At 39.0% G+C, this 27,792-nt stretch overlaps 2 protein-coding genes across 8 annotated transcripts in view; one reads left to right on the top strand and one right to left on the bottom strand.

Annotated features, from left to right (window-relative positions):
• Nucleotides 1-8,337, top strand: part of LOC137619727 (RWD domain-containing protein 3-like) — a 52,611-nt gene extending 44,274 nt beyond the window's left edge. The window contains exon 3 of the mRNA XM_068350028.1: nucleotides 8,101-8,337. Within this exon, the coding sequence (XP_068206129.1) occupies nucleotides 8,101-8,328 (228 nt within the window). The 3' untranslated portion in view covers nucleotides 8,329-8,337. The remainder of the gene's footprint in view (nucleotides 1-8,100) is intronic.
• The window catches only part of tws (protein phosphatase 2 regulatory subunit tws), a 183,569-nt gene continuing 163,820 nt past the window's right edge, over nucleotides 8,044-27,792 (bottom strand). For 2 of the 7 annotated variants that reach the window (XM_068350021.1, XM_068350027.1), the window contains exons 8-11: nucleotides 26,726-26,895; nucleotides 16,251-16,466; nucleotides 15,398-15,575; nucleotides 8,044-8,942 (exon numbers count right to left, since the gene is read on the bottom strand). In XM_068350021.1, coding sequence (XP_068206122.1) covers nucleotides 15,423-15,575; nucleotides 16,251-16,466; nucleotides 26,726-26,895 — 539 coding nt within the window. In that variant the 3' untranslated portion in view covers nucleotides 8,044-8,942; nucleotides 15,398-15,422. Of the gene's footprint in view, nucleotides 8,943-10,691; nucleotides 10,939-15,393; nucleotides 15,576-16,250; nucleotides 16,467-26,725; nucleotides 26,896-27,792 lie in introns of those variants that run through there. The other 5 variants (XM_068350022.1, XM_068350026.1, XM_068350023.1 and 2 more) reach the window with 5 other exon arrangements.

Raw genomic sequence — 27,792 nt, 5'->3', positions numbered from 1 at the left:
GGTCTTTACCCCTGATGTTTGAGGTAATCAGTTTCCTTGTTTCGTGTCTTATGGTTGCTGAGGTCAAAACGTCGCAAGGGTACCCATGTGGGACTTCCCCAGGAAATTGATCCTTTCTGGGGCGTTCTGTAGATCTGCACTCATTTCCAGGCAGTTCTGATGAGAAAGCGAGGCCGCTAGTCTCTCATCCGTCTCCTGTTCCCTCCTCAGAAGATGGTCTGGCAACTTCGGAAGGTTCTCAGTGAACTGCTGGTCTGCTATCTCTGGATCCAACTTAGAGACAGAGAAGGTTAAACGGACATCCTTCCACTTCTCCTCGCAGGCAGGTAGTGCTAGAGAGAATGGTTTGCATTCCTCTAGGGTTGGGCAAGGATTGCCCTTGTCGACTGCCTTGATGGCGAAGTCTAGTGCTTTCTCCAAACAGGGGAAAGAGATGGAGGAAGGAGCAAGAAAGGTGTGATGTCTCTTGCTCAGTGCTGAGACTTTGGAGTTGGTATACCCAGTTCCTTTCAAGGTTTTCAGGATGATGGCTTGCGCCTTGTCATGTTTGAGGATAATGACCTCTTTGGGTACCGTTTCCTCACGGGTTGCATGTTCATCGCGCAGTCTCATGTAGCATTCTGGGTAAACTGAAAAGTTAGGCCAGAATTCAAGATCTTCAATCAGTTTGGTCCCCAACTTCTCTGAGATGAATAGTTTCCCATTCATCATGGGCATATGCTCCGTATACCTCCAGGGGTCGGTTTCGGAGCGGTGAGAGAAATTCAGCGCCTTAAGGAGCTTCTTAGTAGAGCTCTTGGTAGGTCCTGGGCGATCCATCCTCTCTTGCAATAGTATCTGTTGCAGTCTGAGTGATTATCTCATCGTCTTTTAGAACAACTCCATTATCCGTTGAATCGAAGTGAGGATCTCTTCATTCATGACAACCTATGCCGGTGGTTATGGAGTTGGGATTGAAGAGGTTGACGGCATAGGTTGGTATGCCATCCCGGCAAGCTGAGGGTCTTCAGCTGCCATTGAAACGGATCCTTCTTCCTCCGCTTATGGATGTTCCACGTCTTCTTCAGGGCCCACTTGTAGTAGGGCCTTCTCAGTGTCAATGAACACTTCTGACGTCCTTTCTTGAAGGATGTTCATGCCTTCTAGTGCCTTGTCTATGTCCATGTCTATCTTCATTTGTATGAGGGGAGACTGGACCTGTTCCTGGGGCACCACTGCGTTAGGTAGAGCCTTGGAGAACAGTAGGTACCTTAGGGAGTTGTCGGGTCCCTTGAAAATCCTTTTAGAATCTACTTACACATTAGCGAAGGGTTTCCCTTGCTGTATTTCTAGTCTCCATGTTGACTGAGGGAGCTTTTCCAAAGTCGGCCACCAGGGTCGAACAGGTGGGGCAACCCTTAGGGTCCTAATACTTGGGGACTTCCGACACGATGCTGCAGGGGACATGAGTCCTGCACTTCGTGTAGCCACAAGAGTATTTGTCTTTGTGGTTGCAGGCTAAGGCTGCACACTTCTACGTTGGCTCCTCCTGTAAAGGAAAAGGGGCTCAATGAGTATATAATTTTTTATATCTGTGATATAATAGCATACAATTTTTATCAACAATAGTAATTACTTTTGTTTTTGGTAGCTTAGGATAGTAAGCTGGAAAGGAAATAGGAAAGACTCATATTTACGCTTCCCACCCCCAATCAATTACTGAGACCTCCGTCAATAATAATATTTTAGGTTCCTTGTTAGGAAGAATACAGGGTGGAGGAAACTCCAGTACTTACAGTTAGGGTTAATAAGTGTTTATGCTAACTATATCCACCTGTAATATATTATAATATTGAGCGGTGATTTATTAAGGTCCTGATGATCAAAGGATTCATCTGGTGTTGAGGGATTACTCAACCTCAACATGATATCGTGGTCCCAACAATAGACTGTGATAGGAAACATAGAATATGTTAGAAATTAAATGTACTACTGTATATTCTATATACTGTAGTCTGGCCGGCACACTACCAGGGTTAGGTTAGTACCTGGCGGCACTAACTGATAGAGAGAGAGAAAGTATTAAGGTAGGAGAGTTTCCTATTGTTATGGTTTAGCACAACAATTGGAAGTGTAGGAGGACTGTCAGGGCCGCCTACTGTCTCCTTGCCAGAATGAGAATTCTAATGGAAGGGATAAGAATCCATCTGATTCTAGCTTCCATCCATCCACAAAAAGCCTGCCACCAGCTGTACAGCCGGCAGCAATAATTGTGGATGGCAGATCAAGGGAAGCCTGAAGACTTCTCAAAAGTATGTTGGGTTTCCCACCGGCAGCCGTCAGGGCCGGCTCAATCTTTCCCTCCGGGACATTCACTTCCGGTGAAGGAAGGTGACTAAGGCGGCTGCCTAACCGCCGCTGGTAGGGTCCCGGCCGGCAATGCAGACAACCTGGTACGTTGGGATGACTGACCAAATACCGGAGAAAGAATGTTGTGACGGCTATGTCGACACTAAAGGACAGAAAGGGGAGGGGGGAAGGGTCTTATAGTTCACTGGGGAGAAAGGTGACGGCAGGTATGCCGCCTACTTTTGTTAGTAGACTGAGGAAGCATGGCTTCCTTTGCCGATGACGTCGTGGGTGGCAGAGGAACAAAGATTTCCCTGCTGGTGATATTGTCGGCTGCAAGACAGGGCACCCTGAATTGCCTTCTAACCCCAAAGCCGGAGTACTCTGCAGCGATGGGGAGAGCTGGCGGTTGCCGCCTGTAATGGCGGCTGCTCAGGGAGGGAGGAAGGGTTTAGCCTCTTTTCTCTAAAAGAGAATATAAATCGAACCTTATCCATAAATTCTAGGGATGTATGTCCCCCTGCAAATTAATAAGGAACGATAGGGCGAGGTTAAACATGGGGAATTACTTTACTAACGTATATACGAGTTAGGCTAGCCTAACTTCGGTAGGAATTTGCTCAACTAGCTAATATTCTAGCTAAATACTGGGAAAGTCACCCTACTAGCTAAATAAAATGCAATAATAATGGCGACAGCGGTCGTAAAAATGGCCGCCTCCGGTCATGGCAATGCTCAACCTAACACACTTAAATTATTGGAATTTAACTGTGAGACGGGAGCAAAAATTTATACATAGGAAAGAATTAATACTCAACTTTCCAAAGAATGAAGATGTCGGAGATTGCATGATTAACATTACGATAACTTGCGATAACACCGGGATAACATTGGAAGAACACTTAGTCATATCGGCTACAAGTGAAGGAATGGCAGCCGGTAGTAGTGCGGATAGGAGGTCCACTGGGTGCCTAGACCGGCACCCCCTTCTTTCGCCACTCTTCCCCCTCAAACGGTTAAATCTATTCGGGGTGAAGATTGCTATGCGTCTTATCTAAAAATTCCGTCCCCTGATATTATGTGATGTCCTTAAATTTTTTATGGATATTCGGGCCAAGAGTTAGAATCCTGGAGACCTTCGGTTTATTTCTCTGGGAGTATCACTGTAGCAAATATCCCTTAGAAAGGCTACCTAAAGGAACCTTCCATCAGGATGACATGGCTGAGCCCAAAAATCAAGTTGATAACATCAATCACAATCTTGTTAATGGAAAGATTGTGATCTGTTGCATACAATTTTTGCAATCATATTTTAGAATTCTCATCTGATTTTGCACACAATTGCTTACCCTTTGGATATTAAGAGTTTTTTCATCCTTATTTTCTAATCATAGAGGGTAGGTTAACATTATCAGCGCCACGTTTGTAGCCAAACCATAGTTCTTGAAATAAGTTCCATTCATCCTGATATGCCCAAAACATATATACACTAGGGCTTTACCAACATTTTCCTAAGTACTTACTCACAAGTTTGATTGGGCCTAGTGCATGTTTGATTGGGTGAATACTATGCTAACTAAATGGTAATAGAAATAATTGAATACAAAAAAACACCACTTATTTGGATAACAGTGTACTTTGATAAGAAAGCAGTTACGTTTTCAAAATAATAGCAAATTATTGGTATGGTGGTGATATCACACATGTTAGCTTTCCAATCAGCTGTTGAAGTGACTTAAAAGTTGAAACTTGGTTGGTTGGACATTTTCTCAAGCAGCTTTTGTTTCAATAAAGTTTAAGGATTCAATAATTTTACATTTTAGTTTAATACTGCTTTGTTTTTCCAAAAAGTATATTCATGATAGAAATCACCGAATCGTGTTCTCAAAGTTTGTTCCACAATGGTTAAAATTTAACCAGAGCTAGTGAAGACATACTGTTATGATAAAATTTTAACATTGCTGATTACTATTTATAGTACATTCCCAGCTAACATGCAGCGCAGCAATATTTAATGGGAAATTCAATGTTTATAATGTTGTGCAGTGTATAAACCTTGTAAGATTCATGATTAACTGTAGTAGCGTACCTTTCGGATCTTTGGTAATGTAAGGTGGTCTTATTTTATGATATAGGATATGAGTAAAACTTCCTAAATATTTTATACTGTTTGTAGTCTAATATATTAAGTGTTGATCGATAAATTCCAATGGTTGTGATTCATAGTGCTTAGCCCACCTAGTCTGGGCTTCATCTCTTCTGTTTTGCATGACCTAGTCAATTATACGGTAAAAGAGTAGGTTTACTCCCTAAACTGTACTTGTTAACAGAGTAACTGTGAATTTACTGCCCATACATATACTTAATACTTTTTGGACGTGGGGGCATAACAATAATTAGAATAGCGCCAACGTATCCGTGTGTGTCGTGAGAGGTGACTGAAAGGGACGGGATGAGGGGACCGGGAACCCCCTCTCCTGTATTATATACTCCTGTGTGACATTGAAGAGGTGGAGCTGGGGGGGAGAGTGACTGCTCCCCACACTCTAGTTTTGGGGGTGTCAATGTGCGTGGATGTACTACGATAGAGAGTAAAAGATGTGAGATTGGAAGTATGTATAGGAATAGAAGGATGGATATATTGGCTTTGTGCGAGACAAAGATTAAAGGGAAGGGTGAAGTGATGTTTGGTGAAATGACTGGTAGTGTGTCTGGGATTGAAAGGGGAAGAGCAAGAGAGGGTGTGGCATTATTGCAGAGTGAATGGATGACAGGTATAGTAGTGGAATGGAATGAGATATCATCTAGGTTAATGAGAGTAAGGGTTAGGTTGGGTAGGGAATCTTGGGCATTTGTTAGGCTATATTGTGAGAAAAGTGAAGAACGGAATGAGTTAAATAGGTGTAGAAGGAATTGTGTAGTTGTCATGGGTGACTTAAATGCTAGAGTGGGCGTTAGAGAGGTAGGTGTCATTGGGAAGTATGGCACACCCGGTGGAAATGAGAGTGGTGAGCGACTGGTAGATATGTGTTGAGCAAGAGATGGTGATAAGTTCTAGCTTTTTCAAAAAGATAAAAAAAAGTATACATGGGTAAGAGTGGCAAATGGAAAAGGGGTAGAAAGGGCGTTAATGGATTGTGTGTTGATTACTTAAAAGAATGTTTGGAAGATTGAAAAATATGCACGTGTTTAGGGGTATGGCTAACGGTATGTCTGATCATTTTTTGGTGGAAGGAAAATTAGTTGTAGCAAAAGAGTGGGGGGATGGAAAAGGGAGCTAGTAAGGGTTGAAGAGCTAATAAAACCAGGGGTAAAAAGTGAATATCAAGAAAGGTTGAAATGGCATACGACTGAAAGAAAGAGAAACTGGTAATTTAGAGGAGTGGAATTTAGTTAAAGCAAATTTTGTTGGGATTGCAAGTGATGTGTGGCGAAAAGTTTGTTGGAGGCAGCATGAGGAAGGGCAGTGAATGGTGGAATAAAGGAGTGAAAGTAAAAGTGGAAGAGAAAAAGAGGGCTTTTGAAGAATGGCTGCAGAGTAATAGTGTAGAGAAGTATGAAAAATATAGAGAAAAATGTGGAAGTAAAGCGCAAGGTAACCGAGGCAAAGAGGGAGGCTGACCTGAGGTGGGGTCAGGAATTGGGTTGTTCATATGAAGAGAATAAGAAGTTTTGGAAAAAAGTGAAGAGAGTAAGGAAGGCTGGTTCGAGAATTGAAGACAGTGAAAGATGGAAATGGAAGGTTGTTAAAAGGAGAGGAGGCAAGGAAAAGGTGGGTGGAATAATTTGAAAGGTTGCTGAATGTTGAGGATAATTGCTGTTGCAGGTGTTGAGGTGCCGGTGATGGGAGATGAGAATGAGAGATTACAAGAGAGGAAGTGAGGAGAGCACTAGATGAAACGAGAGTAGGAAAAGCATCTGGTGTGGATGGTGTGAGAGCTGAGATGTTGAAGGAAGGGGGTGTGACTGTACTTGAATAGTTGGTGAGATTGTTTAATGTGTGTTTTGTGTTGTCAATGGTACCAGTAGATTGGGTTTGTGCATGTATTGTACCACTATATAAGGGTAAGGGAGATGTGCATGAGTGTATTCAAGAGGTATTAGTTTGAGTGTAGTTGGAAAAGTGTATGGTAGAGTAATGATTAATAGGATTAAGGATAAAACAGAGAATGCAATCTTGGAGGTACAGGGTGGTTTTAGAAGAGGTAGGGGTTGTATGAATCAGATTTTTACAGTTAGGCAGATATGCGAGAAATATTTAGCAAAAGATAAGGTGGTGTATGTTGTGTTTATGGATCTGGAGAAAGCGTATGATAGAGTTGATAGGGAACCAATGTGGAATGTGATGAGGTTATATGGAGTTGGTGGAAGGTTGTTGCAAGCAGTGTAAAGTTTCTACAAAGGTAGCAAAGCATGTGTTAGGATTGGAAAATAAGCGAGCGATTGGTTTCCAGTGCGAGTGGGGCTGAGACAGGAAGGTGTGATGTTGCCGTGGTTGTTCAACTTGTATGTTGATGGAGTGGCGAGAGCTTGGACGAGGATTGAAACTGGTAGATGAGAATGATCATGAATGGGAGATAAATCAGTTGTTGTTTGTGGATGATACTGTACTGGTTGCAGACGCGGAAGAGAAGCTTGGCCAATTGGTGACAGAATTTGGAAGGGTTTGTGAGAGAAAGTAGTTGAGAATTAATGTGGGTAAGAGTAAGGTTATGAGATGTATGGGAAGGGAAAATGGCGAGAGGTTGAATGTCATGTTGAATGGAGAGTTACTTGAGGAGGTGGATCAGTTTCAAGTACTTGGGGTCTGTTGTTGTAGCAAATGGTGGAGTGGAAGCAGATGTACGTCAGAGAGTGAATGAAGGATGCAAAGTGTTGCGGGCAGTGAAGGGAGTGGTAAAAAAAAAAATAGAGGGTTGGGCATGAATGTAGAGTTCTGTATGAGAAAGTGATTGTACCAACTTATCTATGGATTGGAATCGTGGGGAATGAAAGTGAGGTCGACAAAGTATTGGAGATGAAGTGTCTGAGAAGCATGGCTGGTGTATCTCGAGTAGATAGGGTTAGGAACTATTAGCAAACTTGGGTACTTAACAGAGATTGTTAGTGCCAACATAACCTATACTAAGCATGTCAGACAAGGCCCTCCAACCCCACTTAGTATGGATTAGTTTGATTTCTCGTAGCTGATCTGATTTATAAATTTGGGCTAGTCTATATTCAACACCCAACTGCAATACGGGAAATCCACACAGGTAAAAGTTAGAATTACAGAAAGAAAGCAAGAACAGGGGTAAAGTAAAAGCAAGGCCAACTACTGGCCAAAGGAATGCTACAATAGACCTTAAAAGTAATTAATATGGTACACGTGTACACCGTGCGAGGTGAACTGGTGCCACTAGCCCTTTATGATGTCATTGCAATCTCATGAGATTAAATTTGTGACAACAGAATCTCAAAGGGTTAACCAACAACATTGAGATACTGTACTTGCCAGCCTGCTCTATTCAGTATTTACAGGAAATTTTATAATTGTCTTTGTCTGCCATTCGTTATCAGCTCCGTCACATATCTAAAACTGCAAAATACTGCCAAGCTTGTTAACAAGAATACAATAAATGATACAAAAAAAAAAATCATTAAATAACTGCTCATCATGTGATTCAAGTGTTTTATTAGGTTAGTTTCTCAGTCAAACTTATTTTAAATAATACCCAAGCTTTATAATTTTAATATTCCTTTTTAATTTACATGTGTACATTACTTTTGCAGACATACATTCAGCGCAACAAACATCAATGTGTTGATGTAGACTCGTCGGGGCATCCATGCAAGGAGAGATTGCTCTCCACACTTTATCACGGTTGTCAGGAAAAACTTGCTTTTTCCAGTTTCGAAGTAGTGAGTTTGGATCTGCAGGACTTAAAAAATTACCTGACACAATATAACTTATCTAGAGTGTATTTAAATTATATATTTCCACTTATCAATAAAAAATAATACAAGCACCACAGTACTTTTAATGAACCTTTAGCATTTTCTTTAAAAAAATAACATGCAGGATTGGAAGCACAAAAATAAAACAATATTTCAATCACAGATTTTTTTTATAATGATTCAGCCTATTTGAAATAAATTGTATTACTTTAAAATAAAAAGTACAGCAGTTTGAGAAATAAATTTTCATATAAACTTTAAGCCACTAATCTAATATGGCAAATTTCCTTAATCACGATTTCATGCCATATTATTTAGATTTTTAAACAGCCTTGGGAAAAATAAATAAAAAAAAAATCAAATCAGCTGCTAGAAAGTCCTATGGGATGGCAGCACTGGCTGGTGGGCAATAAAGCCCTAGCTGATTTGTTTTTGCCACACACTCATGGCACTTCAGACCACTGGCGACTTGGAGACACAACCCGAAAGACACACATGCCACTTGTTGATTTGGGTTTTCCAAGATGAAGTGGCTACTGGGAGAGTTGTTTGGCTTCAAGCAGTAGATGCATCTTACTGGACAGCTTTGATAGAAGTGCAGTGATCACATAATTGGACCATTCCTCCTACACCACCAAGTAACACTGCCCGTACATCCACCAACTGAGGAAGAAGGCCTGAAAATGTTTTTACAGTAGTAAAATAGCACACAACATACTGCATTATGTTATTCATTATACACTAAGTTAGAGTCATCACGTTTCTAATCTATACCTTATGACTATTTATTTTCTTCAACCAATCCAGGAGAGTTGAATATATCTATATTGACGAGTAGATTGTACAATCAGCTGACTGCCTAATATATACAAACATTTACATACAGTAGATCCTCATGTTAAAACAACATCTGTTCTTATGTACTGTAATCCGTAAGTTTTGACGCTGTGAAGAACACGCCTAAATACAGTACTGCACATGAACACTGAAGACATTCACCTATGCTAATGTAGTAGTAGTTATAATTCATAATATAAAAACACTAAACTCTGGAAACATAAGGAATAACCCCCTGCCACAAAAAGATCAAGGACATAGAGAATAACAAAAAGTCCTTTATGGGACCCGAGTTGCTTCAATGAAACGTAATCAAAACCGTTGTATTCCAAGGACTTACAGTAAATATGACGAATTACATTTTCACTTCCCAAAAACCTTCAGAATCACAACAAAGGCAAGGGAAACGAACGAAAGCATAATCACCAGCATTTCGAATATTGAGAACCTCAAGCTTTCAAGAACTCGTTCTCACAATCAGGGCTAAAATTCATGAATATGAGCTCTACGTCAATGCAACATGTCAGTCGCAGTTCAAGTAGCCTTTCCCATGTATTAAAATTTAAAAAATCAACTTTACACTGTTTTACCCAACTTTAAGTTGGTTTCTACATAGTACAATATAAAATGCTGCATTATACAGAACTGTACTTGACATGGAAGCTTAACGAAATGCATCCAATTCTCATAAAAGATAGCACGTTCTAAGTACTATTTCATGTTCGATACATGTACAGGTTATATCTCACCCTAGGTCGGTAATTGATTCAAGGCGAAGCGACAAGAAAAAAAAAAAAAAGGACCCGACAAATTTACTTGTCACAACCATTCCCAGTTCTGTATTCTATTTATAAATGCAATTTGAATAATTTATGGTCAATAAGAATTATTTCAAATTTTAGTTTTTAACGTAGTACAAAAAATTTAATCTAACTTCAAGAATAAATGTACGTCCAGTATATACTTTTAAATTTAGATGTTTACAATATGGCATGTTTATAGTAAAGCCCAGGCCCATTATTTGAGAATGTCATTTGCACTAAGATAGTATAAAATAAAATGATTTTGTAAGGTTAAAAAAACAAAGTTAAAATTATTTTGCGATGATCTAAAATAAACTAATCTGTTAAATCTAAGATATAAAATAAAATGATTTTCAAGATTAAATAAGAAATGGAGTTAGAAATAATTTTGCGATAGTATACAATACACTAATTTGGTTAAATTTAACAATATTTACATTAATTTTGTTTATTTACATTACATACAGAGCTGTGGCTCACCAGCGTCAACAGCTGATTCTGGATGTTGCTGTTCGATACGCATTTTATTAAGTAACTGGTTAAGAGTTTGTTCAACAGTGCCCTTGATTTCTTCAAGGATTACAGTAATTGTTGTTGATGAAAGACTAAATATTATTGATAATAGAATAGTACAAAAAATTATTAAAAAAGTTCAGATAACACCAAAAACTAGGATTATTTCATAGATCTTTTAGCATATATGTTAGGTTGCACCTCACTCACTCAGTCTGTAAGGGTGAAGAAGGGTAGGTTGAAAATAGCCGCAGGAGAGATTAAGTTCTGAAAGTGTGAAACTAGTTTTATTCAGTAAAAGACAAGGGCAGGAATTTACAAACAATCTGATGCAGTAACTTCATCTATACAGGCTACATTAAATACTGTAACATTATAACAGCCGATACAATGGGAAATACTTTTCATATATAAAGAAATGTGGTTTGGCATTGAAAACTCTCGTTGCACATATATAGGATGCTACTCTCTCTCCCTGGATCAAATCCAACTCCTGAATGTAGACCTGATGGCCAATTCCCTTAGAAGAGATTTAACTAAAATTAGTGCTCAATACAAATTAACGGGGATGAAGTAGACCCTCAAACAAAAGTATGATTGTAAGTTGTCAAGAGGACAGTGGCTCCTCAACATCTAGATCTTTGCCTGAATAATGTTTCTTTACCTATAAACAACTAATTTAAAATTATAGGAGTGATTCTTGATTGTAAAATTTAATCTTGAGAAACTCATTCTGTCTGTTTCTTCCTCCATTGCACAAAATAATTAGCTTCTTTAGTCTTCACATTTTAGGCAATCATTCTATTCTGAAATCATGCTTATTTCTTTCATTCTACCTTGTTTCCAATATTATTCTCCTGTCTGGTCTTCAGCTGGGTGCTGAATCTCATAATTTGTTGGATGACAACTTATTCCTGATCTGGATGTTATTCTCTGACAACATGCATAAAAATGTTACATTTTTTATGAATGTTATATAAGATTTTCCACAATTCTGACTATCCTTTGCATTTGAATCTTCCCTGATTGAACTTTCCTATACGTAGTACTAAGTATGCAGTAAACTAAGTTTTTCCTTCTCCATCACAATATTCTAGACGTTTCATTCCAACTGTGACCAGAATATGAAATGATCTTCCTAATCAAGCAGTTGAATATGCGGACCTTTAGAAGTTTAATCTTGTAGCAAATGTTTTTTTCCTGCTGGAGCCCTTGGGTGTACAGTATAGCACACCATGTTTTTCCAACTAGAGTTGTAATTTAGCAAGTAATAATAACAATAATAAAATACACACCACTTCTAATTTGTTCAAGTTAAGAAATGAAGGCATCAAAATGACAAATTCAGAGATAATTTGTATTTTTCCCTAACCTACCTAATACAAACATGTAGCTATTTATTTGGATATTACTTCTATTGGTAGCTGGAAGGGAGCCATTAGAGTTATCCCTACATAACCACTACAGTGGGTAGGTAGAGGGGTGGCTGGGAGCTACACAGCCACCTATATCTACTCACAGTTCAGTGAACCACGTCACTTTTTGCTTGCAGGCAGGACTTACTGGGGGACAGGTGATGGCGGGCTAATTTACATAAATAGCGACAGGTTTGTATTAGGGAAAAATACAAATTATCTCCAAATTTGTCATTTGTTCCCATACTAACAAACCTTCCGCTATTTATTTAGATGACTCACTCTTAGGTGGGTGGTGGCTTAGTCATTGACGGGTTTCCCTAATATGTACAGTATTAGACTGTGATCAAGGGAAAACCTTGCACCTCGCATATCAATACCAGCGAGTATGATAGCGGCCCGAGCAACCAAAATAGTTGTGAGAGATGTAAGAACGTCTAGGTAAGAAGATTTCTTAGTTTAAATGGGAGCCTTACAAACGACAATACAGTACGTTTCCCAAGGCCTACCTCGCAAGAGGCGTTGGGGACATGTACGAGTATAGAAACATACTTGGTTTCACAAGAGAAGTGGTTATTACCTGCAGAGATTGAAGCCAGCTTTGCAAAGGTACCCATGGTGCTATTCCTCAAAGGAGGGGAAGATGATGAAAGTAAAATCCAGACATACTTCCATTCATCCCAGTCTTTCCCCCGGGTAGCCAAAGCCTTCAGCTTTCTGCTACTTGTCCAACAAGGAGCCCTAAGTATAATTAAGCCACTTATTCTACAATGCCACCACCACCGGAGTGATAGAGAAAAGGTATCGGGTCTTCTGTGGGTCACGTCTTGTGGGTAGGGAGAGGTGAAGATTAGATATATCCAACCTACCAATGACACGGTTTGTGTCACAAAGGAGCTGCTCGAGAGCGCTATGGAGTGATAGAGAAAACAGATCAGGTCTTCTGTGGGTCACGTCTTGTTGGTAGGGAGAGGTAAAGATTAGACATATCCACCCAACAAATGACACTGTTTGTCACAAAGGAGCTGCTCGAGAGCGCTACAGAGTGATAGAAAAAACATATCAGGTCTTCTGTGGGTCACGTCTTGTTGGTAGGGAGAGGTGAAGATTAGACATATCCACCCAACAAATGACACTGTTTGTCACAAAGTAGCTGCTCGAGAGCGCTACAGAGTGATAGAAAAAACATATCAGGTCTTCTGTGGGTCACGTCTTGTGGGTAGGGAGAGGTGAAGATTAGACTTATCCACCCTACCAATGACACGGTTTGTGTCACAAAGGAGCTGCTCGAGAGCGCTTTGGACCACAGGAGCCATAGAGAAATTTATCTAGTCTTCTGTGGATCATGTCTTGCAGGTAGGGTGAGGTGAAGAACAGACATCTTCACCCAACCAATGGCACTGTTTGTGCTTGAAAACATTATGGACAGATTCTTCCCTAAAATGTAAAGAGCTCTGGATCATCTCTATGAGGAAAAGAACAGGTCTGTAACTGGAATAGGACCTGAGTCCCTGTCACGGACAAGACCCTTACAACCTCCTTTGACCTACCTAGGGTTAGTGAGGCGTGCTGAACATAGGAGCGAACTCCTTCAATGTTTTCCTGAGGTACGGCCTCAAAATAGTCACTGGCGTGAAAAAGAAAAACAAACGAGTGTGCTATACTCTTGGGGTTAGGTAACCACCTTCCTCAAGGTATGTACTCAAGCAATTACCTGTGTTACAGCCTTGACTACCAAGCGGCAGGTTTCTAGTTGGAGGGCTTGAACCTAAGCTGCACGGAACAAAATAGGATGTTACTTGGTTTCTCACCGTAAGCGAGAGACGTTGAGGGAGGAGACCCATAGGGAACATCTCTTTCGGTCGAGTGTCACACTGGGAAAGACCTGTCTTCCGGATCAGAAGAAGAGCTACAGTTTAGAGCTATTACCCCTTATTGGTAATTGCCTCAAAACTCCACGGAGAGCAACGATTAGAGGAGATGCTTGATGGATGAGCAAAGGTCCTCAATTGCCTAAGCCGAAAAGCGTGATTTCCTTAGTTAGCAATTTATGAGAGCATGACAAGAATAGGACTCTTGAGAAGAGGAAAGAGATAAACTTCACTTGACTCTCACCATGTCGTGAAGGAAGTCGGTAATGGAATCTCCGTAGCCATGCCACTGTATGCGACCCGGTCTTCCCGACGGGGCTAGACCTAGCTCTAGTCGAGTCCCTTAATGAGTCCATAAAATCCAAACCCGTCGACTGCATACCCCGAAGGGAAGACCATGTACGAGCAGGAAAAATTCTCCTTCAGACAAATACTCGCCGAACAAACATCGACATCTGAAACCACCACATTACACTGTAATGGAGTGTCGTGTAGAAACAAGTCATATCTATAAAGACAAGAATGAGCGCAAACCAACAGTGGTCAATGGCTAAGCCTTGAAGGGAGAGAGGACAGACATCCACTCTATCAGCCAAAAGTAAAGTGATGTGGTTCACTGAACCGCGAGAAGATATAGGTGGCTGGGAAAGGAGAGGAGGGAGACGTCCACTCTCTACCAGCCAAAAGTAAAAAGTGATGTGGTTCATTGAACCGTGAGTCGATATAGGTGGCCTGGTAGCCCCCGGCCACACCCCTACCTACCCACTGCAGTGGTTAGGTAGGGTTGCCACTTCACACTTAAATCTAATGGCTGCCTCCAGTTACTGCTAGAAGTAATATCCAAATAAATAGCTGAAAGTTTGTTAGTAGGGGAACAAAGCAGCATTAAGTCTATGGTCAACTTACAATAATCAAGGGACTTAACCACAACACTCCACAGATCATCATCTTACGCTTCATGGACCTTGCAGAGGCCAAATAGCAGAGCAGGGAACTGACAACTATTTATAGGATATCCATTCAAATGTTTTACTGAGTTCTGAGACACTGTCTCTACTTTTCAATTATAGTAAAGCAATAACAATCATTTAAACTACAATATTCACTTCAGTACTCTTGTACATTTAGTTAACCAAAAAGTAATTATTCCACCGGTGTTCTAACCTGTTAAATGGTTCTAGCTATAACTTGCATGGTTTTTACAATTACTAACAAGAAAAAATTTAAATTAAAAACCAACTTTCTATTCTATGCATGGTCTACAGAATGCTTCAAATTACCTCTTGAGTTTATATAAAAGATTTTATTCCCCTTTTTTTAATTATCTTTAAAGCTACTAAACATCATTGCATGATTAATTACTAATCTTTCTTAATATCATCATTCACTCTAGAGTTGTCTATTAACGAGGATAAAAGTTGTCACACACGGAGTTATAAAATGTGAAAAGTTTTCATCAAAAAATGTCGTACAATATATGAACAACACTTTGAAAACTGTCCTCAATTACAATTCTTCTACTGAACTAATTTTAAATATAACTATTATATATCCAATTTTTTCATGTTCCTAACCTTGAGATAACCCAATCTTTATGGATTCAAACTTTTTCACATTACAGGATCATTAAAAAGTTACCAAGTGCTGTTTCAATTTACCTATCATTGAACAAAATTAAATGTTACTTACTTACCTAAGCTCTAGTCATTGAAGGATCGCTAAAATTTGTCTTGGAATATGTAAAGATTGTTGGTGGCAGCAACAGCTATGATATTTTCATGTGGATGCCATGCTGTGTGTAGGATTTTCTTATTGAAGTCGAGGCAATCAACACTGATCTCGTCCTTCTTCCGTTTCCCCGCAGTACAAACCTTTCATGGGAAATAATTACTATAAGACAAGATTTCAATAAAATGAAACATGAAAATATTTGATAATAGTGTAGTTATCAAACTTCTTTATAAAAGATGGTACATTTTACACTAGCTTTATACTCGAGGTATACTGACTACATAAACAATAGATCTTGGTAAAATTGAAAAAATTATGGTGTTAAACTACATGTAGCGTGACTACTGTAACCTTCAAGATTTAATTAGAACGTTTTAATCAAATAACTCAAGAAAATGTTTTGTCATTAAAAAGTACACTTAATTAGTCTAAAGCAGCAATTCCAACCATTTTCACTACCAAGGATCCATTTCATTTAAAGTGATTTTCCCATGGGCCACATAAATATTGAAAGATCTATCAACTCAACAAGTTGACCTGACTGACTAAACCACTAACTCACTCTACTAGATTCTTAAATTGGAAGATGGATAAATGAAAATAAAAGAACAAATACATAAAAACAGCTTAATTAATCTTGCTTCGTGATACTAAATTTTCTATTTCAGGTTTAATGACTGACAGATCAGGTTCTAATAAATAGGTAAAACTGTTCAACTGCAAAATTAGTACAAAAAAATGTTACCAGGCCACTCATTTTAAACCATCTAAATAATTATCATATATGAACCAATCCACAAGATAAAAATATTTACCTTTCTGGGCTTCAATAAAGTTCTAGGCTTGGCTGTATCTCTGGATGCTTCCAATGTAACATCTCTTTTAGTGGTTCTATCAAACATCCTAAAGAAGTTATTATATGAGCCAGTCATGATAGCAGAGTCATTCCCACTCCAACAGCATTCAAACTTATCAAAAATGCAGTCATTTTCATACAGCGAACATAGTTTGGAGCGGAGATATTCATGCACCTGTGGCAATAAAAGAATAAAATTATACATTATTTTTAACGTCAATGTAATTTCATCATGTAATAAAATCAAATATTTTTGACATGTCTTTTATTACTATCAACTTTGAAAAAAAAATATTTGGGGAAAACGAGGTAGGCCAGTACACTTTGACAAATACAACTTTCTATAGACACCCCATCATAATTCACAATTTGTTCTTCTGTCAAGATATTTCAATACATACTCAGCACCCACTATGCACAATTAACTCCAAAAGCTATCAAGTGGCTTTTTAAAAATTCAACACTGTGGCCATGGTTCGGAATATACTATCCATGTTTAGGTTAACAATAAACACAAAATTAGGGCAACTTTTACTGAAATTTTGAGCATATGAAACGTATTTTTACTGAAATTTTGAGCATATGAAATGTACTTTTACTGAAATTTTGAGCATATGAAATGTACTTTTCCTGAAATTTTGACCATATGAAACGTATTTTTACTGAAATTTTGAGCATATGAAATGTACTTTTACTGAAATTTTGAGCATATGAAATGTACTTTTACTGAAATTTTGAGCATACGAAATGTACTTTTACTGAAATTTTGAGCATACGAAATGTACTTTTACTGAAATTTTGAGCATACGAAATGTACTTTTACTGAAATGTACTTTTACTGAAATTTTGAACATATGAAATGTACTTTTACTGAAATTTTGAGCATATGAAATGTACTTTTACTGAAATTTTGAGCATATGAAATGTACTTTTACTGAAATTTTGAGCATATGAAATGTACTTTTACTGAAATTTTGAGCATATGAAATTTACTTTTACTGAAATTTTGAGCATATGAAATTTACTTTTACTGAAATTTTGAGCATATGAAATGTACTTTTACTGAAATTTTGAGCATATGAAAAGTACTTTTACTGAAATTTTGAGCATATGAAATGTACTTTTACTGAAATTTTGAGCATACGAAATGTACATTTACTGAAATTTTGAGCATACGAAATGTACTTTTACTGAAATGTACTTTTACTGAAATTTTGAACATATGAAATGTACTTTTACTGAAATTTTGAGCATACGAAATGTATATGTGGACAAAGTAATGTGGCAACCCCAAACAAATAGGAAATCAATACATTTTTTGATGAATAGAGCTTTCCATAAACAGACCATCACATTTCATAACTTTATTCCTGAAAAGATATTTAAATACATTAACAATTACTATACACAATTGACACGACTATCAGGGCTATCAAGTGACCTTTTGAAAATTCAACACCTTGGACAGTTTCCATGTTTAGGCTGACTGCAGACACAAAATTAGGGGACTTTAACTAAAGTTTTGTGCATATGCAATGTACAGGTGGACACGGGAATTACTGGCCTACCTCCCTCTGAGGAAGTGGCCCTTGTTACACCCTTACTGCACAGTAACCAAACAGCAATGTAGGGAGAGATGGCAGAGGTTGTGGGCCAGGTGACACATATGAACTTGCTATCCAGTAAGGGTGTGACAGGGTGCACTTCCTCAAAGGGAGGTGTGCAAGGAATTCCTGTGCCCAACCATACACAGGAGAAACTAAAAACTCTCATATCAATGACAGTAACTGGCCATGGACAGGGGCAATCTTTAACAGAATGATTGCAAAACCCATTGTATGTCTTGTCTGAATTTCTCAAAGTGGAACACTTCCATGGAACATATATACCAACAACTGTCAAACACTATTCTACACCTCTTGAGTCAAAAGGACTGAGGTAAACTTAATCAAATTAGCCATAGCTGTATAATTCAGGCAAAATTTTTTTGTTTCTTTTTTTTTTCCATTAACCCTTTTACCCCCAGGGCTATTTGGAAATTTCCAACCCTTAAACCCCCCCCCCCCCAGGGGGTTATTTTTTTTCCCAGCACATTTTGCAGTATATTTTTTTTAAATTGCTCTAACAGGATTAATTTTTGTTATAGAGAGGTCAGGTTGGTCTCATTCTCTTGGAAAATGCCTGAATTTTCTCAAAAAATTATCAAAAAAATGAAGAAAAAAAAATTATAGCATTTTTTTGCAAAGACGTACCGGTACGTCCATGGGGGTAAAGGGATGGCTTTTGTGAAACGTACCAGTACGTCCTTTGAGGGTAAAAGGGTTAAAACTATTAGAACATTACAAGATTTTAAAACATTCATCTCACATGGATATGTAACTTACTATTCATAGTACTATACCCATAAAACTTGAGAATTGAGTTTTTTATGCTTTATAATAAAGATGCATTAGGAGGAATTACTACATCTCCACAGCTTATTCTGACTCCCCCATCATGAAAAATTATTATTCTAAAAGAATGTCTTCCACTGAGCCATTAGAATGTCTTCCATCGAGCCATTAAATCATCATCATTATTACCTTTATATAAATACATGTTACCCTATTTGACAAAGCAAAATGCTATGGCCCCAAGCAGGAAAGAACCCCAGACAAAAAACAAAACAGAAAATAATAAAAAATGTTGGATAAAATATAAAATAAGACTTCCCACTCTTCTCAACAAAAAATGTTTTTACACCATGTTCGAACTTTTGAAATTCTAGAATGTTTGATATTATCTAACAATTTGATATCAGCAAGAATAAAACTTAGTGTGTGTAGTATTGGGACATCAAAAAGGTGCCCAGACTGTTACAAATTAATTGCATGCCTAATATTGTGTATTTCCCAGTCAATGGTATACTCTGGGAAGATCTGAACGCAAAGGATTAGTACTATAAAATTTTCAAACAAAGCTAATTGTAAAATGGTACAGATCAATATTAACATTAAGGATAAGACATTTAATAGACCTATTAAAGATGAATCGGTTGCTGATGAACAGACAAGAGAAAATGTTTAAAACATGGCAGAATAAAAGAGCTAAAACATACCCTCAAGGTTGACATGTCTCAAAATTCTTGAGGAAGAAAACAGATGCTTCTCAAATGTGAATTTACAATCAAGAACTGACTGAGCAGGGAGGATCTTATGACCCAGCTCTTCAAACAATAATGCAGTTTTGTAAAGGTTTAACTAAATTTACATCACCATAATTTGCAACCACATACTAATTCCGGTTCGACAGCTTGACTTCAATCAACCAAGAGAGCAGGCAGGCTTTAGCAGCAGGTATTCAACTAACCATATCCATGTAATTAACCAACTAACGGAAAAATCAAGAACATGACAAACCATTATGTATGGCATTTATAATTATTATTATTATTACTAGCTGAGCTACAACCCGAGTTGGAAAATCTGGATGCTATAACCCCAAGGCGCCATAGGGAAAATAGCTTAGTGAGGAAAGGAAATATGGAAATAAATGAACTACAAGTAAAAAAAAAAAACAAAAATAAAATATTTCAAGAAAGGTAACAACCTTGCTATAGATTTTTCATATATTAACTATAAAAACTTAAAAACCGGAGAGTAAGAGAAATACAACAATAGTGTGCCCGAGTGTACCAACAAGCAAGAGAACTCTATATCTTCAAGACAGTGGAAGACCATGATACAGAGGCTATGGCACTACCCTAGACTAGCGAACAATGGTTTGATTTTGGAGTGTCTTCCTAGAAGAGCTGCTTACCATAGATTGTCTCTCTTCTACATTACCAAGAGGAAAGTAGCCACTGAACAATTCTATTGCAGTGGTTTACCCCTGAAGCAAATAAGAATTGTTTGGTATTCCGTGTTGTCAGCTGTATGAGGACAGAGGAGAACGTGGAAAGAATAAGCCAAACTATTCGGTGTATGCGTAAGTAAAGGAAAAATAAGCATAACAAGGAAGAGATACTGTCTGGCTAATAAAAGGACCCTGGCCAACCTACTACTATAAAAACATGTTTGATTTTGTCAATACTTCAGCAGTGATGAAAGCACTTCAAAGACAAGGAATAGAAGATATGTTAGAACACTAGGAGACATCTATACGGCTAGTATAGAAATCTTAAAACTACATAAAGTGACAGAGACCCACTCTCCTAAATTATTCACAGCATGCCTAGTAGTAATTTCTAAGGATTTAGATGGAAAAAACATAGGAATTAATATTAATGAAAATATCTCAACGCTTTCAAGATTTGCAGATGAAATCATTCTGTTTAGTGAATCGTGGAAGGAATTGCAAAAGATGATAGAAGATTTGAATAGAGAAAGCAGAAATGTAAGATTGAAAATAGATATGAATAAAACTAAGATAATGTTCACTGAAAATGCACACAACAAACAATGGTTATGGATGAACTTCTGGCAATTGTTAATGAATATACATACTTAGGACTGCCCTCAAGTGTTTCCCCCAAACATGAGACCAAAATTAAATGGAGACCTTTTGGTAAACAAAATTAAATTATGAAAAGTAAAATGGCACTTCCTCTAAAAAGAAAAGCCTTTAATCTGATTGTCCTACCAGGATTAAGGCATGAGAAACTTGGAGCCTTACTAAACCCTTAGAACATAAACTAGTTACATCTCCGAGATATGGAAAGATTAATGATGGAAATTACAATACATGACAGAAAAAGAGCAACATGGATATGAGAACAAACTGAATTACAGGATATTTTAACATGTAAGAAAAAGAAATGAACATAGGCAGGTCATATAATGCGGATGACAGATAATAGATGGACATTAGGAATAACAGAATGGGTCCCAAGAGATTACAAAAAAAGCATGGATTGATAAGCCAAGATAATTTAGATAATTTGTGGCTATAGATTGGCATAGAAAGGCCATAAACAGATGGGATTGGAAGGACATGCCCGAGGACTTTGCCCTGCAGTGGACTTATTACGGCTGATGCTGACGACGATTAATTCCAACTATTAAGAGATTTCGCAATTTTACACCTACACTGGGATTAATTTATGGTGAATATCCTCATCTGCACAAGCAACAATATAGTTTTCAAGGTCAAACACAACAGATTATTATTATTACTAGCCAAGCTGCAACCCTAGTTGGAAAAGCAAGATGCTATAAGCCCAAGGGCTCCAATAGGAAAAAATAGCCCAGTGAGGAAAGGAAATAAATAAATGATGGGAACAAATTAACAATAAATCATTCTAAAACACAGTAACAACGTCAAAATAGATATGTCATGTATAAACTATAAAAAGACTCATGTCAGCCTGGTCAAAATAAAAACATTTGCTCCAACTTTGAACTTTTGAAGTTCTACTGATTCAACTACCCGATTAGGAAGATCATTCCACAACTTTGTAACAACTGGAATAAAACTTCTAGAATACTGTGTAGTATTGAGCCTCATGATGGAGAAGGCCTGGCTATTAGAATTAACTGCCTGCCTAGTATTACGAACAGAATAGTATTGTCCAGGGAGATCTGAATGTAAAGGATGGTCATAGTTATGAAAAATCTTATGCAACATGCATGATGAACTAATTGAACGACAGTGCCAAAGATTAATATCTAGATCAGGAATAAGAAATTTAAAGTTGCATATATATGAAAAGTAGAGTCAATAACACTAAAGATTACATTCACGTAATCACCATTATGCCCATCAAAATTTTCACTTTACTATCTTTTTGCTAATACGGAAAAATTGTCTACCAACTTTAGAAACTGGGCTCTTATGATTAACATGGTAATGTCGTCGTCGGCGCCCACTCGTGTCCGAGTATTGGGTTCTGTCGTTAGCCATCAGCCTCCTATCTGTGGGGTGGGTGCTTATGCCTGATGTGGCTGTTAAGTCCTAGTCTGTGGTGGAAGAGTCGCGGACAGTGTTCACAAGGGAGGGTAGGTGGTGGGCGGGGCTGTTCTAATCGCTCTCTCCTTCTTCTCCTCCTAGCCTCCTCATTTTGTCTCCTCCTCTCCTCGAAGTCCACGGTGCCATGGTGTACTGTACTCCTCCAGGTTTTCCTGTCCCTGGCTGTTTCTTCCCATGAGGAAGGATCGATGTCAGTTAGAGCCAGGGTGCGCTTTAGTTGATCTTTATAGCGCATTTTCGGGGCTCCTCGTGGTCTAGTGCCCTGGGTCAGTTCTCCGTAGAATATTTTCTTTGGGAGCCTAGATGGATCCATCCTATGCACGTGTCCTATCCAGCGGAGGCGGTGGTGGATGATGGTGGCCTCCACGCTGGTCAGCGAGGCACGTTCTAAGACTTCAATGTTGGTGGTGTGGCTCTCCCAGGGGATTTTCAAGATCTGCCTCAGTTTCATTTGTTGGAAGCGTTCTAGGTTTTTAATATCGTTTTTATATAGCGTCCATGTTTCACATGCATACAGGAGCGTGGAGAGGACTACTGCCCTGAACACCATTATTTTGGTGGTCATTGTCAGTGCGTGGTTGTTAAATACGCGGCAGTTGAGTCGGCCAAAGGCGGAGTGGGCTGCCCTGATCCTGTTCTCCACGTCCTTTTTGCTTGTGGGAGTTGATGTTAGGATGCTCCCTAGGTAGGAGAACTGGTCCACCTGTTCTAACGGTTGGTCATTCACTGTGGTATTGAAGTTGGGGAGCATCAGTCCTGGTGGATGTTGGACGAGGGTCTTGGTTTTGTCTGAGTTGACTTGCATCCCAAAACGTTCGTAGGCAGAGTTGTATGCATCAGCTAACGACTGCAGGTCCTCTGCCGTCTGACCTGGGGTGGCATTGTCGTCAGCATACTGCAGTTCTCGCACTGCACACAAGGTGGTCTTTGTTCTGGCGCGGAGTCTAGCGAGGTTGAAAGCGCCTCCATCTATGCGGAAACGTAGGTCGACTGAGGGTGTGTCTGGGGGAATCTCGTTGAGCATTGCTGCGGTGTATAGCGAGAAACACGTCGGGGCCAGAACACAGCCATCATTCATCACAGACAAATTTATAACAGAACCCAAGGATTTCTGTGAAACACAGACGATTTCAAAAAGAGTATCTTAAGCGCACAGGCCCGAGAAAATATACACTCCAAAAATTCTAAACATAGTGGGGAATGGCCATTACACAACCACCACTGGGACAACATGGACATATATACATTTCCCCCTTCTGCCTAGTAACCGGAAGCTTCTGAACAAGTTAAGGGCATCGCAAGATCTCTCGATGACCCTAATAGATATGGCAGCATGCAGAGCAGTTCCAAGACCTTTGTTATCTGGTCACAGACACACCGAGGAAGCCCCCACCCCCCCCACCCCCTTTCCCCCCACACAAAGATATTGCACAAAGCAGTAGGTGTGCTATGACTTCACGCCTGAAGGTTATACCACAACTCCTTTCAAGAAGAGGCTTTTCATAACCAGTTGCGAGAAGAATGTCAGGATACCTCCAAGAGTCGTCTTCTGCTGTCTAACAGGTGAAGTGGACCATCTTTTGCGATTGGTGTCACGGAAAGGGTATCACTCCTCTCAGTCCCACCATCCCAGTGTTAACATTTTACTCGTGAAGGCTACCACATGGCCTTAAGCATAGTCTTTAAATCGAGTGGAGTCAACATTTCCTCCTCGATGGAATTCTCTCTCCTCATATGAAGTTTCGAGCACACTTGCCCTCAAACAGAAGTCAGACCTCCTCTTTGGAATGTAGTTCATGTAATAAAAGTCCTGAAAAGAGCACCTTAACAACTGTTTCGTCAGAGATCAAACAGTAACTTGACCGTTAATAGTTGCTCATTTCATGTAAAATCCAGTAGATTTAGTTAAAATATGAGACGTTTGGGGACCACATTAGACAGATGTTTATTCTTTAAGGAAAAAGTTTTGTATCGGTAAATTTTGCATACGCAACTGTTTTCATAAACTATATATAATTGCGGAAATGGAGATGAAAGTATCGCCATAATCACCTGCTTTAATGTCATTTGGGAAGGTTCTAACTTTCCTCTTCTGTGCTATGGTCCAGGGTTATAGGGGACTGATTGGATATGATCTTTAGCATGACCATTTTCTTCTTGCTGGGTGCTCTTCTCAGTCCTGTCTGGCTTCATTCCTTCAATACTGGACTTGATCCGGTGATGTAGACATGATGCTTTCAATACCAGGGGAGACTCCGAGCAATCCCTCGCGGCCACATTTTTCTTAGGTTTCACCACTAGTGTACTTTCCAGGGAGCCCTCCACTAAAAAAGTTTGTAGGTGAACGATCTCTCCCTGTTCGATCTTCATGACAACTCTTAACGAGGTTCTGTTAGTGGGGCCCTCACATCCACTCACAGTAGCTTCTCAATGCCTTTGCAGGTCATCACCCCTCGTAACTAGTGGTCTACTGTGCCGAGGCTGAGTGCTGCTCACATTGAGCCCAGTACCAAGAGAAGGTACTACGAGACTCATTGAGCTGTTATTCCTTCTAGGGGGTTGCTATGGGGCATGCTTCTTCCTAATGGTCAAAGGGGTGAAGGAGAGATTAGCTCGCCTTCCCACTGAAGAGGAGAAGATCAGCGTGTTGGGGTGGGGAGTAGTGGCATACCCTCCCCAGCCCTATGTTCTGCATTCTTGGCAGAGAGCACAGGTAGCCTAGGTTAGGACACTAGTCTTAACCCAAGGATGGCATGTGAGGAAACAGGAAATGTTGCCATGTGTCTGTGTGGTGACTGCATGGGTTTTCCTTTTGTGCACTACGTCTTTTGAGGAGCGCGCAAAATCGAGAAGCCAATTTAGATCACAAGAAACTTGGATCTTAAAAGCCTTCCTCTTTCTCCTCAAATCAATGAACAACATTGGGTCCAAAAATGTTTTTCTTCTCTTCACCGAAAACACAAATGCCTTCTGTGCATTCTTCCTAGGAGATATAGATCTCAAAACGTTCTAATCGGAGCCCAAAGGGGGTGAACCTGGGTGATGAAGGGGAAGGGGATTCCCATCTCTTAGGCCCCTCAATGAAAAAAGCGAGTACCTTCAAGAGTAGTTTCCTCCTCTGGTACGCCAGCCCTAACACGGTCCAAAATCACCTCCTACAACCAGCTAAAGCATCTCCTTGTGTGTCATCGAGGAAGGGACGGCACCGCCACCTAGGGAGACCAGCGGATTACCTCACATTGTGCTCCTGGTACTCGTGTAGGGGCTAACATCTACACACGCACCTTCTACTGGAGCTGTAGCTGGCGATAAGCATGTGAAACCAAACATGGAAACGAAAACTTACATTCGGCGGCTGCTTCTGCCATCTTGGAAGGCGAGCGATCCCCCTTCGCTACCTTCCTCATCCTTCTGTAGCGGGTCCACTGTTCATTTGGCCAGTCCTTACATTGCTGGTAGATTGACGGAAACAACACTGGGCATTTCTCAGGTTGCAAGACAAATGGAAATCAACCTCGTATAGACTCTCATATCCTCACAGTACTGTAAGGCCATTACCTCATCTGACGTGGATATTACATCACTGAACGTACAGATAAAAAACAAACAACAAGAAAATACACGGTTGGGAAAAACCACAAAGGTCAGCTCGAGTCATAGGAGTGGGTCAACTGGTAAAAGTTACTAACTTTACTTTGACGGCTGCTTTTCCGGTCCCACACAGCAGGGGAACCTCACTCTCTACAGGACCTCCACTGTCGTTTTATCTTACTCCTTCATAGTGTTGAACATTTCATATCACATATTGCTCATTTACTGTTGAGTCGGCTCTGTCAAATGACTCACAGAATAAGTCTCAGTTTCCTCTTGAAAGCCTTATTGTCTTCAATCATTTGGATGCCTCATGGGAGCTTATTATATAGTCTTGGGGCTGCATATTTAAAGGCTCTGGAGCCTAAAGTAGACAGATATCTAGGTTCCAATAGTTTGAACCATCAGGTTCTCCTGAGTATTTTGGACGACCGGTTCTGATAATTTAGTGGGTTATACATATTTCAAATTCAATTCTCCCTTTAATCGGCAGCCAGTGTAAACCAATTAGTATAGGGGTGATCCTTTCTCTAGGTGTGACACCTTTTATCAGTATTACTCCTCTGGTTATTATGTTTTGTAATTTCTTAAGTTGTACTTTTGGTAAATTGTAATAGATGGAGTTGCAGTATAAGAATAAGAATAGGGAATCAGCCCATGTGGGAGATTGGGGTAACAACCACCTACCTTACAAACTTGCTGCCTTCCAAGAAAGATGTTCTTGTTTTTCAAGCAGGGTAAGTGAGGCTGACATTTACTCCTACTTAAAAGGACAAGCGCTTGTATTCATGTTGAACAACTTTGTATTGAATGGAATTTTTATTACTTCATAAATATATAAACAGGAAAGAATCAAATTCCCAAATGCCTCCATAACTGACGCAAAAACGCACTCACCGGATAAGTTTCAATGGGTTTAGTTTCCATATGAAGATCCCAAACTTTAACGGACAAGTAATCTCTTGAAATCATGTAGCGACCACTGTTGGAAAACTTAACATCACTAATAGATGATATTATTTCACTGAAGAAACTACGATTTGTGGGGTCCTCGGGTTCTTCAAACACTGCAAGAAAAGACTTCATTATTGGAAAACAATAACAAATGTACTACGGAATATTAAATTTAAGTGGTCACATGACCATGCAAAATAAATGAATAATCCCTTCAAATGATAAAAAATATAATACTGTACAGTAGTAACCATCAGTGTCCCCTAAAAATAGAAAAGTTAGGGAGATGCTTCAAGTAGCATTAAAAAATCATCTTCAAGACACCTTAAAACTAATCTAAAGCACCAACAAAAATTAGGTAGATTGCAAGACACCAGAAGCCCTTTAACGCATTCTATACTAACATTCAAATTAAAAACCATCTCTGACATTATAAGTGATATCGCATAAACCAATAACATTGGTATTAAATGTCTTTTATACCCATGATCATTTTTATTCATATTTTGGGGGTTTTCAAAGGAAACTTTTTGTATTAAATTCTGAACATATTACCAATTGCTAATGACGAAAAACAGAACCTCGAGCATGTGAAATAAAAAGGTACCACACAGATCACTTGGTCTATATAATTACCAAGTCAACATAATCATAACAGACAAACAATGAATATATAAATGTACACAAAATGAAAACAAACATACAGTATACAAATGGCAATTTCTAAGTGTTTATATGATTAGATACAACATATTCATCTGTTTCTTTTTTCTAGATACACTTCATGCTTTTGCTCTATATAATCATCATCTCTGCCATTTTACGCTCATTCTAGCATACTCATAACAAAGAAATGATAAAATCAAAACTAAATCAGTTTGTTTGCTATTCCTCGTAAAAAGAAATTAAGAGATTATGATTTTCATACCATCAGATAAAATGGTCAAATATATAGGCAAACTGAACTAGAAAGAAACCTCTCTCTAATCCTGAAAAAGAATAAGAAAATA

Source organism: Palaemon carinicauda, chromosome 26, assembly GCF_036898095.1.
Source record: "Palaemon carinicauda isolate YSFRI2023 chromosome 26, ASM3689809v2, whole genome shotgun sequence".
In the NCBI taxonomy this organism is placed as follows: domain Eukaryota; kingdom Metazoa; phylum Arthropoda; class Malacostraca; order Decapoda; family Palaemonidae; genus Palaemon; species Palaemon carinicauda.
This window is presented reverse-complemented; position numbering and strand designations above follow the sequence as displayed.